The sequence below is a fragment of the Ranitomeya variabilis genome, chromosome 5, assembly GCF_051348905.1.
Source record: "Ranitomeya variabilis isolate aRanVar5 chromosome 5, aRanVar5.hap1, whole genome shotgun sequence".
Lineage (NCBI taxonomy): Eukaryota > Metazoa > Chordata > Amphibia > Anura > Dendrobatidae > Ranitomeya > Ranitomeya variabilis.
Window position 1 is genome coordinate 475806873 of NC_135236.1, and position 17751 is coordinate 475824623.

Here is a 17751-nt window from a genome sequence, read left to right on the forward strand (position 1 = left end):
GATCTGTGGTTAGGTCATCATATTTCTATGCATGGATAGCCCCTTTATTTTAGCAATAGACGGGAATCCCAGTGGTCGGATACCCACTAGCCAGCAAGTACATGTGATATTCTCTTGTTATTACAGGAATGAGAATATAGCCTATATCCACCTACCTCATTAGTATACGGTTTGTATGACAAGCCAGCAGCGTAACATCAGTGAAGAGGGGGCCCTACTGGAGCCCACCATTAGGGCTCCGACTATAGTGTATTGTACCAATCAGTATGTCTGCCTCCTGACACATGCTGGGTGCATATAACAAAGCACAGACCGTGATCGTTTGCTATGTGGTCTAGTATCCCTGGGGCAGAATGAAGAGTAGCATCACAGGGCAGTGCTATTTTGTAAGTGACTGCCCTGTGACCTGCTATCACCAGCAGTTACTGTGTCTCTCTCCCATCAGTCTCTCTCACCCAGATTACATGATTCTCTCACCCCCCTCCACCATGTCTGGCTATTCACTGCAGCTCCTTATCTTATCTTAGGAAGAGATGGATCACAACTCCTGCCTCCTATAATGCTAATGGTACACTGTTCCTCCTTGATGTCTCTGCTATTCTGACATGCTTTTCTCCTGCATTTTACTCCCATCAGCCGTCAATCTAGGATCTGTTGTGCTAGAAGCAGTACTCGTTATGTTAGCAGATCTGAGGGCTCCATGAATATGGCAGCAGAACACTCCCACTACTATGAATTGTGCAGCCCATAGAGCGTGCCCAGTACACAGCAGTGACAGTTCTATTACAATAGCTAGGGTCTGCTTCTGTCTGCTATCTCCTATGACCATGGGTGCGGTATTATGATACTGATAGTGTCATGCTGCTGTGAAAACAAGATGTCACACGAAATATGTTTCAAATGCAATCAAAACTTGGTTATAACAGCACGTTATGCTACATTACATTGATTTATTAATGATCTACTGTACAAATGCGGTACCTTCCCTTTAAGGGTATCAGGTGTGCAGGCAGGATGTTATAGAGCAGGGGCTGATCAGATCGATATTAGTGATGAGCGAATATACTCGTTGCTCGAGATTTCTCGAGCACGCTCGGGTGTCCTCCGAGTATTTTTTAGTGCTCGGAGATTGTTTTTCTTGCCGCAGCTGAATGATTTACATCTGTTAGCCAGCTTAGCTACATGTGGGGATTCCCTAGCAACCAGGCAACCCCCACATGTACTTATGCTGGCTATCAGATGTAAATCATTCAGCTGAGGTGAGGAAAACAAACTCCGAGCACTGCTCCGGACCCCCGAGCGTGCTCGAGAAATCTCGAGTAATGCGTATATTCGCTCATCACTAATCGATATACATTTTTGTAGGAAAAGTATCTGTAAAACTTGTATATTCTTTATTGAAATCCCTTTGTTTATATGGATATGAAGTGGGCGGTCCTAATCAGTGATTGACAGCTATATCTGCATGCACAGTCATACAGGGAAGACTGTCAATCACTGTTAAGACCACCCACTGGACTCGTATGCATACAACTACCAGGGATTTAAAAAAATAAAATAAAATAAAATGCAGGTATATCCTGGTGTCCACAGATCGGACGGCTTCTACAACGTGACTGGTTCCCTTTAAGATAAACGGGAATTCAGTAGATGTGAGGACTCTTTTAACCACTAGGTGTCAGTAAACACGGCTGCCTTATCTCTGTGCTAGAGCAGCAGACAAACCCCACCCGAGCACAGGCTGTGTAATATTAGGAGAAGTGGAAAAGGAATGCTGTTGGTTACATTGCTCCGTATTCTACCTATGAACTAATTACATTACTTTCTCCTTTTTTCCAGACTCTAAGGGTTCCACTGAGCCTAAAATACGCGTGCCCATCAGAAAGCACCTGGAAGCTGGCCGTGTCCTCCCTACTGAAGGTGCTGTCTGTTGGGTTACCGGTTGCACGACAACATGCGTCTTCTGGAAAGTTTGAGAGCATGTGGCCAGAACTGGCTAATACTTTTGAAGACTTTTTATTTACAAAAAGGTAAAGTCGGTTCTAGGTGTTTGTCCTGCGAGTGCCACCATCTGATTGTAGGACACGGTCACGCAATACCCAGACCGACCACTGCTCTCCTGACCCGAGTGTGACCTAGAAATATGACGCTCAGGTCGGGAGACCCGCGGCCAGGTCGGGAGACCCACGGCCAGTCCGTGCATTGCCAGCCGAGACCGGCCGCCATCCACGGACAACTACATGAGCCCCAAGGGTTTTATCAGCACATTTAGGTTTGGTAAATGCCTCTGATGTGGTTTTTCATTATTGCATCACATTTTTTTTACTATAAGAATGATTTTTGTGTGTGATTATTATTGGGAAAATTATTTTTTTGCAAGCAGATCTATATGTTGCTTTTTAGTGATGTTTTTGTGGGTTTTTTTTACACCCTTGACCTGAATGAAGATGTCTTGCCATCTAACTGTCGGTCATATTTGTGCTGGTCCCCAAGGTCGTCTTGGCAAATCTTGCAATATTTGTCACTTTTACATTTGACAAAATCCTTTTAACAGTTAATGGTAATCAATCGCTTTTGTAATTTCGGAGTTGTCAGCATTTTGTATACAGCTCGTGAAGAATAACAGACGATGCATAGTAGTCAGCATAGTCCATATACTACATCTGTGCAATTCTTCAGTGTTTTGTGCTTGCAGATGTTTTTATCACCCTACATTTTGCATTTTCCCTATCTATTACAACTTTTCTATACTACTTAATCCGGTCTAGAAAAGAATAAAAAAAAGTGTACCTGGTAAATGTAAGTTACAGTGGTTGCGGAAAGTATTCAGACCCCTTTAAATTTTTCACTCTTTGTTTCATTGCAGCCATTTGGTAAGTTAATAAAAGTTCATTTTTTTCTTATTAATGTACACTCTGCACCCCATCTTGACTGGGGAAAAAAAACAGGAATGTAGACATTTTTGCAAATTTATTAAAAAAAGAAAAACTGAAATATCACATGGTCATAAGTATTCAGATCCTTTGCTCGGTATTGAGTAGAAGCACCCTTTTGAGCTAGTACAGCCATGAGTCTTCTTGGGAATGATGTAACACGTTTTTCACACCTGGATTTGGGGATCCTCTGCCATTCTTCCTTGCAGTTCCTCTCCAGTTCCATCAGGTTAGATGGTGAACATTGGTGGACAGCCATTTCCAGGCTTCTCCAGAGATGCTCAATTGGGTTTAGGTCAGGGCTCCTGCTGGGCCAGTCAAGAATGGTCACAGAGTTGTTCTGAAGCCACTCCTTTGTTATTTTAGCTGTGTGCTTAGGGTCATTGTTGCAAGGTGACCCTCTGGCCAAGTCTGAGGTCCTGCAGAGCACTCTGGAAGAGGTTTTCATCCAGGATATCTCTGTACTTGGCCGCATTCGTGTTTCCTTCAATGGCAATCAGCCGTGTCCCTACAACTGAAAAACACTCCCATAGCATGATGCTGCCACCACCCCTTTTCACTGTTGGGATTGTATTGGGCAGGTGATGAGCAGTGCCTGGTTTTCTCCACACATACCACTTAGAATTATCACCAAAAAGGTCTATCTTCGTCTCATCAGACCAGAGAATCTTATTTCTCATAGTTTAGGAGTCCTTCTTGTGTTCTTTAGCAAACTCTATGCGGGCTTTCATATGTCTTGCACTGAGTAGAGGCTTCCGTCGGGCCACTCTGCCATAAAGGCCTGACTGGTGGAGGGCTGCAGTGATACTTGACTTTGTGGAACTTTCTCCCATCTCCCTATTGCATCTCTGGAGCTCAGCCACAGTGATCTGGGGGTTCGTCTTTACCTCTCTCACCAAAGCTCTTCTCCCACGATTGCTCAGTTTGACTGGACAGCCAGGTCTAGGAAGACCTCTGGTGGTCCCAAACTTCTTCTATTTAAGGATTATGGAGGCCACTGTGCTCTTAGGAACCTTGAGCACTGCAGAAATTCTTTTGTAACCTTGGCCAGATCTGTGCCTTGCCACAGTTCTGTCTCTGAGCAACTTGGCCAGTTCCTTTGACCTCATGATCCTCATTTGGTCTGACATGCACTGTGAGCTGTGAGGTCTTATATAGACAGGTGTGCGCCTTTCCAAATCAAGTCCTATCAGTTTAATTAAACACAGCTGGACTCCAATGAAGGAGTAGAACCATCTCAAGGAGGATCACAAGGAAATGGACAGCATGTGACTAAAATATGAGTGTCTGAGTAAAGGGTCTGAATACTTATGACCATGTGATATTTAAGGTTTTCTTTTTTAATAAATATGCAAAAATGTCTACATTTCTGTTTTTTTTCAGTCAAGATAGGGTGCAGAGTGTACATTAATGAGAAAAAAATGAACTTTTTTGAATTTAAAGGGGTCTGAATACTTTCCGTACCCAGCAACCTACAGCACGGTGGGCTGTGTTATTTTAGAACATTTTTTTGAGGGGGGGGGCTGAGAAGTATCTTAATATGGTTTCTGGTATGAGCGGTAAAGCAGGGCATGTGAAATGATGTCCACACAAAGGGTTGGATTGGAATCTCCTATGTATGCATTACTTTGAAATGTTATTCCTCACAAAGCATCACTTTCCTTCCTGGAACTGCCGCTGGAGTAATACTGTTTTCCTCGTTTTCTTTTTCTAGCTCACCTCCAGATAATCTTTCAATTGAAGAGTTTCAAAGAAACGAGAGTATTGATGTAGAGGTGAGTGGAGCAGGAAGAGAGAGCTCTCTTTGTAATCCCACCTGTGTGAGGAGGGGAGAGAAAAATGCCAATATTCTCCTGCCGGGAACTCCAGCAAACTCATCCAGCATGTCGTAGACAAATAAGTGAAGCTGCTGCCTGTAATAACCATATACATACTGTATTATGATTTGCATTACATAACTCAGTAGCCGATTCTTATTCACCTGATCACTGAGTATGTGAAAAGCAGGCCATGTTCTACCAGAGGTTGCCTGAAGACATTGCAAGGTACGCTGGACATTTTCTATTTCAGTCGTGCTTGGTGACAATTTTCTTAAAGATATGGAATACTTTTCTCTATTTGGTTAAGAAATTGAGCACGAAAAGTATTTTATTTCTTTAAGTCTACGTTCACATTAGCGTTCGGCGCCGCAGCGTCGGGCGCCGCAGCGTCGCCGCATGCGTCATGCGCCCCTATATTTAACATGGGGGCGCATGGACATGCGTTGTGCTGCGTTTTGCGACGCATGCGTTTTTTTGGCCGCAAGCGTTGGGCGCAGCAAACGCAGCAAGTTGCATTTTTTTTGTGTCCAACTTTCGGCAAAAAAGGACGCATGCGTCGCAAAACGCAGCGTTTTAGCGTGCGTTTTGTTGCGTTTTTGTTTGCGTTGTGCGTTGCGTCGCCGACGCTGCAGCGCACAACGCAAATGTGAACGTAGCCTAAGAAAATTGTCACCAAGCACGACTGAAATAGAAAATTCAACATCCGGCTCCTGCTTGTGGATGACAAGGGCACATTTTGCTTACCAGGGTTCTGTTGAATTTCTTTGCTCAGTTTTTTCAGTCTGATGGATGGCAGGAGCACATTTTGCTTATCAGTGGTCTGTTGAATTCCTCTGCTCAGTTTTTCCAGTCTGATGGATGGCAGGGGCACTCCTGTTCCCTTGTTATCCACAAGCAGGAGCCGGCTGTCACAGCCCGGCTCTTGCAGCAAGTACCAAGACCAGTTAGGGTATGTTTCCACGGTCAGGAAACGCTGCTTGTTTGACGCTGCGCAGAGCTGCAGCGTCAAACAAGCAGCGTCCAGATGTTCCAGCATAGTGGAGGGGATTTTATGAAATCCCGTCTCCACTATGCGTGGAAACCCGCACGCGGCGGCCCTGCGACTCCGGACATGCTGCGCGTCTTTTCAGATCGCAGCATGTCCGTACACCTTGCGGGGACGCAGCGTCCCCGCAAGGCATATCACAGGGCCCTATGGGACAGAGTGATCATCCCGGATGTGAAGAGTTAACACATCCGGCATGATCGCGTCCCAGAAAGGGGGCGGGGCTTAGCGCCGAGCGGCTTCGCCGCTGCAGCGATACCGCCGGCCATCCTGAACGTGGAGACATAGCCTTATAGTGCCGATCTGCACTTCAACCCCTTACATGCCGCTGTCAGTGGTGGCAGGGAGGGCGCTCCCTCTGCAGGCCCATCGGCACCCTTTGCAGTTCACTCACTGGATGTCAATGATTGCCATGGCATCAGAGGCCTGCCAGTGGCCTCCCTGTCATCCCTCAGCCAATCTGATCCTGTCAGAGCTGGGACTAATCAGCTAACTGACAGCCAAAGACTGACAATGAAGGTAATGCACTGTACTGCACAGGTACTGCAGTGCATCACTGCAATAAAAGGACTTGGACCTTTGATCCTCTTGTGGGATTAGAAACAACTGCGAAAAAACAAAAAGAATGGTGCTACGGGTTCTGAAAAAAAAAGGTAAAATCGCAGTTTTAACAATAAAAAATGGTTTCTGTTAAAGGAAAAAAACAAACAAAACTTAAGTTCCTGTGCAAAAGTAGCAAATCAAATTATGAAAAAAAAAATGTAAACCTTTGGTATTAGGGTAATCTTGTCAACCCACAGAATAAAGATAACATAACCATTATAAAGGTTAACAGTTAGTGATCAAAGTCACTTGTAGCACAAAATCGCACCAATAAAATCTACAGCTTGTCCTGCAAAAATAAGCAACAAGTTATGGCTTCTAGAACCCAGCATTAGAAAAATTAAGAAAAAAGCTTCGCATAATGGCCAAAACTGTCTGTGACACCTAGAGTTTAAAGGGAACCATGAAAACCAAGTCCAATCTGCAGGCACCATTATAGAGCAGGGTAAGCCGAGTAGATTGTAGGTTTTGTGGGTAAAGATTCAGTATAAGGCCGGAGTCAGACACAGCGTATAAAAAATATGTCCTATTTTGTCTGCTGAGAATGGCACAGATGTTCTCCGTATGGTGATCCGTATGTAATCAGTTTTCAATGCGAGGATGCAATATTCTTGCATCTAAGGATCCGTGTGACATCCGTATGACATGTGCATGGCTTTACATTTCTCACTGCTTTTCCTCATTGAATTTAATGGCTAAATGGGCTGAAGTGAGGAAAATGTGTGCGTATTTCTTGCAAGTCACAATGATGGTCCGTGTGGTGTGCGAGTTTCGCTCACCCATACATTTGCATTGACAAGACTCAGCCGTTATACGCGTAAAATCGCAGCATGCTGAATGTACCCGAGCGCATAGCACTTGTCCGTATTCTATGGTAGTGTGACTACGGCCTAATTTGTGTTTTCATCATTTAACCCTCTGCTCTTTCTGGGATTTTGGGTCCAGTGGGCGGTGTTATCAGTCACTGACAGCTGCCTCTGTATGCAAATAAAGCTGTTAGTCACTAATGGGACACAAGATCCCAGAAAGAGCAGAGATTTAGATGATTAAAATACAGGTTCTACTGAATCTTTTCTCAGAGACCTATATATCAATCTGCTCATCTCCTCCTTCTATATATATATATATATATATACACCATGCCATGACTTTTCTCTTGGTTTCGGCGGGGACAGTAATGCCAGCTCTGACTGGGCGCATGGCTCACATGTCATATCCGCCCGTGAGCGCCGACACCACAGGAACAGCGCTGGCATGGTAGATGAGTATAAGTGTTTTTATTTTCACAAGGGGCAAACATCCAGATGGGGACGGGGTTGTCGTAGCAATGGACAGCTCGTCCTCTAAGTTTTTAAGAGCTGAAAACCTACATGACCCCTTGCTCCTGGAGAAGTCCTTTTAAAGACATGAAGAGCATGTTTTTGTAGAACTGCCTTTTATTATTTATTAGTGTTATTAACACTGCTACATTTACATTTTGGGATTATCTTTATGGGGTCTGTGCTGCGCAGAAATGTTTACATTCATCCTTTTACATTAAAATTGCTGCGGGCATCTTGTTATAGAGAAGGACGAACTGAGCAGATTGATATATAGGTTTGTGGCAAAGATTTAGTAGGATTTGTATTTTATTCATTGAAATCTCTACTCCTTGCCCGACAAGCAGTCCAGTGGGCGTCCTAATCAGTGACTGACGGCTATTTCTGTATGCGCGTTTGCATATAAAAACTCCCTTACTAAGCCTAAAATAAGCAGAACCTTAAAGGGAACCTGTCACCCCCAAAATGGCTGGTGAGGTAAGCTCACCGGCATCAGGGGCTTATCTACAGCATTCTGTAATGCTGTAGATAAGCCCCCGATGTTACCTGAAAGAGGAGAAAAAGACGTTAGATTATACTCACCCAGGGGCGGTCCCGCTGCGGTCCGGTCGGATGGGAGTCTCTGGTCCACTCCGGCACCTCCCATCTTCGTTCCATGATGTCCTCTTCTTGTCTTTACGCCGCGGCTCCGGCACAGGCGTACTTTGCCTGTCCTGTGGAGGGCAGAGCAAAGTACTGCAGTGTGCAGGCGCCGGGCCTCAATGACCTTTCCGGCGCCTGCGCACTGCAGTACTTTGCTCTGCCCTCAACAGGGCAGACAAAATACGTCTGCGCTGGAGCCGCGGCGTAAAGACCCGAAGAGGACATCATGGAATGAAGATGGGAGGTGCCGGAGCAGACCAGAGACACCCATCCGACCGGACCGCACCGGGACCGCCCCTGGGTGAGTATAATCTAACGTCTTTTTCTCCTCTTTCAGGTAACATCGGGGGCTTATCTACAGCATTACAGAATGCTGTAGATAAGCCCCTGATGCCGGTGAGCTTACCTCACCAGTCATTTTGGGGGTGACAGGTTCCCTTTAAATGAATAAAATGCAAGCCATGTTGAATCTTTTATCACAAAACTATGTATTAATCTGTTCAACTCTTTCTGCTTCATAACCTGCTGCTTGCAGATTGAAGTGCATTTACAATGTGCCAGGTTCCCTTTAAGTATCTAACATTGGATCCCATTAATTAAAACCAGTGATTTTGCCTCCATTTTGGCAGAGCTTGGAGAAACTGAACTAAGAATGCTAAAAGATGCAACATTTTTAAACAAACCCAAATTGTGCAAACATGTTGCAACTTTTCGAAGTCATTTTCGATACAATTCGGGCAATTTGCTGTGATGATTCGGGGCCATTGAGTTTTCTTGACATCCACTTTAATCTTCAGCTTTTTTCTCTTTGTTTTAGGTTGTCCAGTTGATCAGTTCTGAGATCTTGCCATATGCCAACTTCATTCCTAAGGACTTTGTTGGTAAAATCATGGCCATGCTTAATAAAGGTTCTATACACTCCCAGTCGTCTTCATTTACTGGTAAGTTTACTAAAAATATACAGCTTTCATGTCTGTGGCAATCCTGGGAACCTGCTCTTTATGATATTTCTAAAACCTGAGGGGGAAATAGCTGCCATCGCACAAACAACATTTCTTACCTATTCACGGGATATGTGATAAATGTATGATCAGAGCAGAGACCAACCCTTGAGACCCCTACTGATCTTGAGAAGGGGGGGTTTCTTGACTTCTGTGTGAATGGAATTGTGATGCACATGTGGAACTACCGCTGTGTTCACCTACTCAACTACTGCAATGTTTTCCAGCAGTGCCAACTGAACGGACCTATTTTGTTTGTTGAAATGACACTTATGGGGGTTTCCGAGATTTTTTGTTTTACTATGGTTCTAAGAACTACCCGTTGCCAGCTCAGAGCGGGCACCAACCATTTCTGCCGGCGATTCTGCTGCTTCACATCTACAGAGCAGCCTTTTCTCTTCTGGGCTACTCTGTTGACTGGGCATGTCTGCTGATGTCATGCTGATAGTTAGGCAGTGGAGATCCTGCTGTCAATCAGCATGACATCAGCAGTCACACCCCGTCAACAGAGCAAAGCAGAAGAGAAGCTGCTGCTGTCAACGTGACATAGATGAAAGCCGCAGAATCCCCAGCTAGAGCAGTTTCGGACCGCTTTGAACCTGTAGAGATCAGAGCTTGACACAACACGTAAGCAGTTAGCAACTACCTGCATGTTAGTTCTTAGACCCATAGTAAAAAAATAAAATGGTCTTGGATAACCTCTTTAATACACCAGCTCCTTTACACAGTGTTGTTGTTTTTTTTTCCAAAATCCTGTTTTGCGTATTCTCTTTGCAGGGTATGTGGCCCGTTTACTGCAGGTATAGCAGACTGCCGCACATAACTGGGCTGAGTTTTAGGGAATGATAGGTCCTAGTTCTGGGTACTTCCCAGAGGGTTTGGAGCTAACATGTAAGTCTTATAAACCTCTAGAAAAGCCCTCTGGCCCCTGATTCATTATTGCTGTTTTTCCGTTAATATTGTCTATATGTTTTACGCCAATATATATATTTTTTTTAAGACAAATGTTTAACCTTTTTAAAGGATTTTCAACTTTTAGTGCTGAAAAGCCTATAAAAGTTTAAGTAAGAAAAAGCGCATTTTCACCTTTTCACCAAATTCATGAACCGCATTCACCATTCTGAAGATTACCAAAACACAAAAAAGTAGTGTCTTCAGCAAATCGTCAAGGATGAATCGGGGCGGGAGTGTATATAGCAGTCACACCGGTGGTTGTGGCTCATTAACCACCTTCAACTACACCGTCACTAGATTAAAAAATGAGCACTTTTTGTAATATTTTTTCATTAACTGAGTTTTTTTCCTTTTTCTACATCACAACCCAATGTAGACAAAAATCTGTAGGTTGTGTATGTAAGGGAGAGATGGAGGACATTTAGACGGGCTCGCAGATGTGGTTGGAACGTCCCGTATTGATAGTTCTATATCTATATATACATATATACTGTATATATTTGTTTTTAATTTACTCTGTGCTCGCCAGGGTTGATACTAGCATTCTTACCTTGAACTTCCAAGTAAGGAGGCTTGCCAACATGCTAATAAAGTGATAGAGTAAAACATCGAATATTGCTTTAGACTTTATGGCAGGTCCTGTTTTAATAAAGTGAGCTTGATGTGGTTCCCTCAATGAAAAAAAATAACAAGCTGCTAAGGGAATTGGACAAGCAGATTTCACAAGAGCGGCTTTCCAGGCAAAGGTGTGACTTATACGAGTCACTATGAGATTTCTGATATTACCGCCTATGTGTAAGGTTGTTAGAATTCCCTCTCTATTATAAATAAACTGCAGGATGAAGCAGAAAGGAAATGAGCGATCACTCGATTTCTCTGTGAATTAAATAGTCCAGTCATGTGTATTTGAAAGTTTGGCCATGATTTTTTTTTCAATCTGGGGGTCAGGAGGACCCCTGTCCCCCTAAGCATGCCACTGGCCCTTTGCTGTATATATCAGGCTCAAGGGATTTTGGACCTTAAAGACCAAATACGGTTATCTGTGTTTAGTATGCCTTCAATTAAAGGCAATCTGTCAGCAGTTTTTGCTATGTAATGTTAGGACAGCTGGAAGTAGGCGTTAAAACACGGAATTTAATTGTGCGTCACTTGTCAGTCTGTGTGCTGTTGTTTACTTATACTGAAGACATTATCACCAGGTGATTATCATTTCTGAGCTACAGCAGTGCGTGCATGTAAGTCCGAGGACTCCACCTCCTGTCTATAGGCAGTGAGCTGCTTATCGCAATGTACTTGCAGAGCCTGGTGTGGGTGGGGTTAGCTATCCATTACTAATCCTATAGTTATATGGTAAATAAAGACACAGCCAGAATACCAGAATAAAGTCTTTTATTAGAAATAAAACAAAACACCGTTTTACTTTTTTATTTAAAAATGACAAACACGGTTATACTCTCTTAACTCCTAATTCCACTGAATCCCTCGTTTTCGGTAAGAAAATAAAAAACTATCTCTCATCTATCTGTCATCCTGTCCCATGCCGTAATCCATGTCTGGGGAATAAAAAGTTTTCAACCTGGACTGTGCCAAGATGCAAGAGAACTGGCTATGTCTTTATTTACCACATCACTGTAGGATTAATAATGGAGAGTTGTCTTGTAGACGCCCTTTTCCATTACTAAGCCGTGGGTTTGATGTCACCTGACAATGCAAAGGTGACATCAACCCCACAAATATGAACCCCATTTGCCACCGGTACAGGGCAAATGGAAAGAGCAGAGCAAAGTGCCAGAATTGGCGCATCTAATAGATGTGCCTTTTCTGGGCAGCTGTGGGCTGCTATTTTTAGGCTGAGGGGGTGGCAATATCCATGGCCCCTGACCAGTCTGAGAATACCAACCCCCAAGCTGGCTGTGAAAAATATAGGGGAGGGGGCACGCCGTTTTTTAAATTATTTATTTAAATAATTAAAAATACGGCGTGGGGACCCCTCTATTCTTGATAACCAGCTTTGTTGAAGCTGACAGCTGAGGGTTGCAGCCCTCAGCTGTGAGTTTTGCCTGGCTGGTTATCAAAAATACAGGGAAACCCACACCATTTTTTTTTTTAATTATTTATTTATAGCACAGGAGGCGGCTAATGAATACTTCCATCAGCCGCTCCTGCTCTCACTGTTATTAGCGGTAACAGGCGTCGGATGATGGGAGCTGTAGTCCCATCAGCTGACGCTAGTGACCAGAGGTAAACTTTATACCTCCGATCACAGCTGAGCTTGGGAACTGCAGCTCTCTGACCGGTAGGGATTTCATCGCCGGTCAGAAGCGGTGTTTTCTGTACTGTCATGCACAAACACCAGGTGTTTGGGCAGCTGAACCCGAACAATAATACAGACTTCCTGGTGAAGTTCGTGTTCGGTGTCCATTCCCGAACAGTAGGTGTTCGGTACATACGCCAAACTTTACTGTTCGGGTTCACCCATCTCTCTTCTCTTTGCTTACATCAGGCTGCTCTTAGATGAGGTAGCAAAAACCTGCTGACAGATTTCATTGAACAGTTATACCTTTATTATCAGTGAGATATTTGTAACATTATTTCATGACCAATTCAGGTTGCTTTTTTGCATGCTTTTAGCAACATCGCTTATCACCAAAAAAAACCAAAAAAAAAACATCTTCATGGACTTGAAAATAAATATATAGGTTTTGGAGTATGTTGATATATAAAGAATTGCTCAGTCCTAAGGTCAGGAGCATTTTTGGCTTTGGATGAAATAAGTCCTGCATAAAATTGTAACAACTCACTTAAAATGGTGCACAACAAACCATTGCTAAAATTGACACGAGATTTGCAAAGTGGTTGATGCTTTACTTTGGTTGAGCTTTCTGCTGCGTTCGTGCAACTCCAGTTACCCAGCCAAGAATGCACAGAGGATGTTTGTGTCATGTGCTTATTGTGAGTTATGTATCTGTGTGTGCAGTGGTATAAACTGTCTGAATGGTGAGAATTCACATATGTCTCCAGAGAAACCTTCCATTCCTGCATTCCATTCAATGAGATAAAATTGTCTCCCAGCATTGAATTTTTATACCTCCTGATGAATGTGCAACATGGTCTTAATTAAAGGCTAATTAAACAAAATGTATGTCTGTTTTTCCATTGGTGGTTCTGTGACAAATAGTGTACTGTGATGGTGAGAGTTGCAGAAGTTGTCTTTATATGGTGTAGTATCAGTTTTTTTATGGGGCACATCTTATGTAAATGTGTATATTGATTTTACATCTTTCTTTCTGAAACAATTGGATTGTTTATGCTTTTCTTGTTCAGATGTAAAAAGAAATCTGCCCCTTCCAAAGATTCATCTTTATTGCTTATTTATCATATCGAATAGCTTCACATGTTCTAAAAATGCTAGGAAGAAGAAAATAAGAGTAAACTTCTAACACAGGAAAAAGCGCATCTCTAAGATGCCCCAATTCTGGCACTTGGCCTCTCTTCCCACTTGCCCTGTATTGGTGGCAAGTGGGTGATAGTTGGGGGGGGGGGGGGTTGATGTCACCTTTGTATGGTCAGGTGATATCAAGCCCCTAGGATATTAATGGAGAGGTGTCAATAAGATGCCCCCATTACTAACCTCGGTCACATTGTAAGAAAACACAGACACCCAGAAAAAAGTCCTTTAATTGAAAGAAAGACACAGACTCCTTTAATAATCTTAATTAAACCTTACTTCCTCGCCTAATTCCAATGAAACCCTCATTCTCCTGCAATAAACCAAAAATAATAAAACAACAATATACCATACCTGTCTGTCATTCTGTCCCAGCTGTCAGCTTTAGCTAGGCTGGTTGTCAAAAACAAGGGGGGACCCCATACCGATTTTTTTTTAATTATTTATTTAAATACTTAAAAAAAAAAAAAAGTGTGGGGACCCCTCTATTCTTGATAATCAACCTTGCTAACACTGACAGTTGAGGGTTGCAGCTCCCAGCTGTGAGTTTTGCCTGGCTGGTTATCAAAAATTGGGGTGAGCCCACACAGATTTTTTTTTAATTATTTACAACGCAAGAAGGGCTGATCAGTATTCCCATCATCCGCTCCTGCTCTCACTGTTATTAGCAGGAACAGGTGTTGAATGATGGGAGTGGTTGTCCCATCAGCTGACACCAGTGACCGGAGGTAAACTTTATACCTCCGATCACAGCTAAGCGCTCACGCTGTCTTTTGACAGCATGGGAACCACAGCTCTCTGACCGGCGGGGATGGTTTCACCGTTGATCAGAAGTGGTGTTTGCCGCACTGTCATGCATATGACAGTGTGTCAATCACTGTACTGCCGGGCCCCTCATTAAAGTGAATGGGGTTCGGGTCCGCTCTGCTGTTTTTTTTTTTTTGTTTGTTTTTTTTTTGTAGACTGAGGTCAGCAGTCAGTATGACATGGGTGTTCACATATGGGACATTTATGACATTGATAAAATGTCTTAAATATCCAATAGATGCGGTTCCACCACTGGGATTTATATCTATCTGTTTGAACTGTTTGATCCCACTCATACTGAAGTTGTTTTTTTCATGACATATTGTTCTTCATGATAGTGGTAAAATTTGTTCAATATGACTTTTGTTTATTTGTAAAAATATCTCAATTTTGGCGAAAATTTTGAAACAAAATTGCAATTTTCAAACTTTCAGTCATTATATCCTTAAACCAGTTAGTCATGCTGTACAAAATTAATAAATAACATTTCCTGTATGTCTGCTTTACATCCACATAATTTTTCTAACGTCATTTTATTTTGTTAGGCATTTAGATGGGTTAAAAGTTTAGCAGCAATATATAATTTTTTTCAGCAAATTTGCAAAACCTGTTTCTTTAGGGACCTATCCAGATTTTAATGGACTTTAAGGGGCCTATATATTGAAAACTACCTAAAATTCATACCATTTTAAAAACATACCCTTCAAACACTTAAAAACTGTTGTCCGGAAACTTTTTAATCCTTCAAGTGCTACTCAGGAATTAATGGAATGATATAAATTAAAATTTTACCTCTAAAATGTTGCTTTAGCCACATTTTTTTCACTTTTGCAAGAGCCAACCCCAAAAAGTGGACCCCATAGTTTGTTACCCACTTTCTTACAAGCGCATCCGTAGTCAAAAGGTTCTGCTTGGACAAGCTGTAGGGCTCGGAATGGAAGGAGCAATATTTGAATTTGGAGCAAAGAGATTGCGGTCACTTTGTTGCATTTGCAGGGCCCCTAAGGTTCCTAAACAGCAGAAATCCCCCACAACTGACCCCATTTTGGAAACTACGCACCTCAAGGATTTTATCCAGGGGTATAGTGAGCATTTTGAACCCACAGGTACTACACAGAATTTGATAACATTAGGTCGTCATTAGTGATGCACCAAGAGAAAAGGTTTTATGCGACCATGCTCGGGTGCTAACAGAGTGTCTTCTCCATGCTCAAATAATATGTTCGAGTCCCAGCAGCTGCATGTCTCGTGGCTGTTAGACAGCTTCAACACATGCCGGGATTGCCTGTCTGACTGCTGCGAAACAAGTGGCTGCAGGGTCTTGAAGATATTGTTTGGCACGCCCAAGACACTCGAACAGCACCTCAGCATGCTCAGATAACACCTTATCCAAGCATGTTCGCTCATCACTAGTCATCATTTTGAATTTGTCGTTGTTTCATCAATCTTTTTTTTTTTTTTTTTTTCACTTTTGAAAAACTCTAAGCCTAACCCAAGCAGGAAAGAATGAAAGAAAAATTATAAAATAAAAAATGTTTAATCTGACTAGGGGGACGACCAAGCAGATTCACAGCCCAAGTGTTACCATATTTACTAATTATTAGGCTGTTGATCACTCTGATGGAGTCTGTCACAGAGATCAAAAATCAGAAACCAATAGAAAAAAAATCCTGCAGTTCCCAGGATGCAGAGGCCTGCTATTATACATGGCCAGCATCTGTTTCTAACACTAGCATCCAGATCAGAATTCTGGTAGCTGCTGTTAATCATTTATATGTTGCTATCAAGGTTTTTAAATGAAGCAGTTGCGAACCAGCTTTCCTCAGCTCCTGTGAAGCAATAGAGGTGCACCCATGGATAATCATAGCAGCTGGGGACCTGATGAAGGCTCCAGTTACCTCCTTCTTGTTATTCCTGTGAACCTCAGCCACAGGCTGAGTTGCTTAAAGATACCATGAATATCCATAAGGGGACGAAAAAAATAACGTAAAAAATAAAGCAATAAATTACCAAAATATAAAAATTCTAATAACCCTCTTTTCCATCATTAAAAAATATAGTACTTAAATGCAGAAATTAAATATGATAAAAAATACACATTTGGTATCCCCTGTACCCCTAAAAGTCTGGTCCATCAAAGTATAACATTAATTGGCATATATGGTAAACACCAAAAAGCGAGGGGAAAATTCCCAAATTGGTATCGTTAAAAATTAAAGCTGGTCATGCAAAAAAATAAGCCCTTCCATAGCTCCATCTACAAGTTAAAAAATAGAAAAAACTTTATAGGTCTCAAAAAATGGTGACACAAGCCAAAATGTTTTTTTTTTTTTTTACAAATGTCCTAATTTTTTTCATCACTTAGAAAACAAAAAACGAGAAATCTGTGCAAATTTGATATCTCTGTAAACATAGTGACCTGGAGAATAATGTTCCTGAGTCATTTCTATCATATAATGATACAATACAACAATGTAAAAAAAATGGTGTAGTCGCATTAGTAACTAACAGCAGGCAAGATTGTGGGGAAACAGAGTTACCATAGTAGCTGGGGGTCTGCTGAACGTCCCTATGGCTGCCATCTTGGTACCCCTGTGAAGCCCAGCCATAGGCTTTGCTTCGTTGGAGATAATCATTTACACTATATACTACAATACAAATATAGTCAGTATATACAACAAGCAATCAAAGGATTGCAGGTTCAAGTCTCTTAAGGAGAAGAAAAGAAAAGTTTTTAAAAAATCATCCTTCCTTTTCCCAATAACATAAAAAAAAAATTATGGAATTGATTGAATTATCACCATTTCATCCCACTTGGATGTTGTTTTTTTCTTGGTTTTATGTATAAATAGTATAGTGAATTATCATTCCAAACTACATCTTATCCAGCAAAAAAAGTCTTCATATGGCGGTCAAAATAGTAAAGTTACCGTAAGGCTCTTGGAGGAAAAAACCAAAGTGCAAAGATGAAAAATCGCCCGGACGGAAGGTTAAGTAAAATTATTCCAGTGAAGGGAGGCAGCTCAAGAGTTAAGGTTCTATGCCACATAAACGATAGTTTAATTCTGAGGGTATTTTGTTTAGTATGTTCCGCATTATGGAAACTGTGCTGACACATGGCATATTTCAGCAAATTATTAAAGATGGAAAATGTCAAAATCTAGATTTAATAAGGATGA

The 17751-nt window shown here is 42.1% G+C and overlaps 1 protein-coding gene across 2 annotated transcripts in view; it reads left to right on the top strand.

Moving 5' to 3' along the window:
- MON2 (MON2 regulator of endosome-to-Golgi trafficking) overlaps nucleotides 1-17751 on the top strand; it is a 137048-nt gene that overhangs the window by 83819 nt on the left and 35478 nt on the right. For both annotated transcript variants that reach the window (XM_077265501.1, XM_077265500.1), the window contains 3 exons: nucleotides 1840-2030; nucleotides 4648-4708; nucleotides 9180-9303. In XM_077265501.1, the coding sequence (XP_077121616.1) occupies nucleotides 1840-2030; nucleotides 4648-4708; nucleotides 9180-9303 (376 nt within the window). The remainder of the gene's footprint in view (nucleotides 1-1839; nucleotides 2031-4647; nucleotides 4709-9179; nucleotides 9304-17751) is intronic.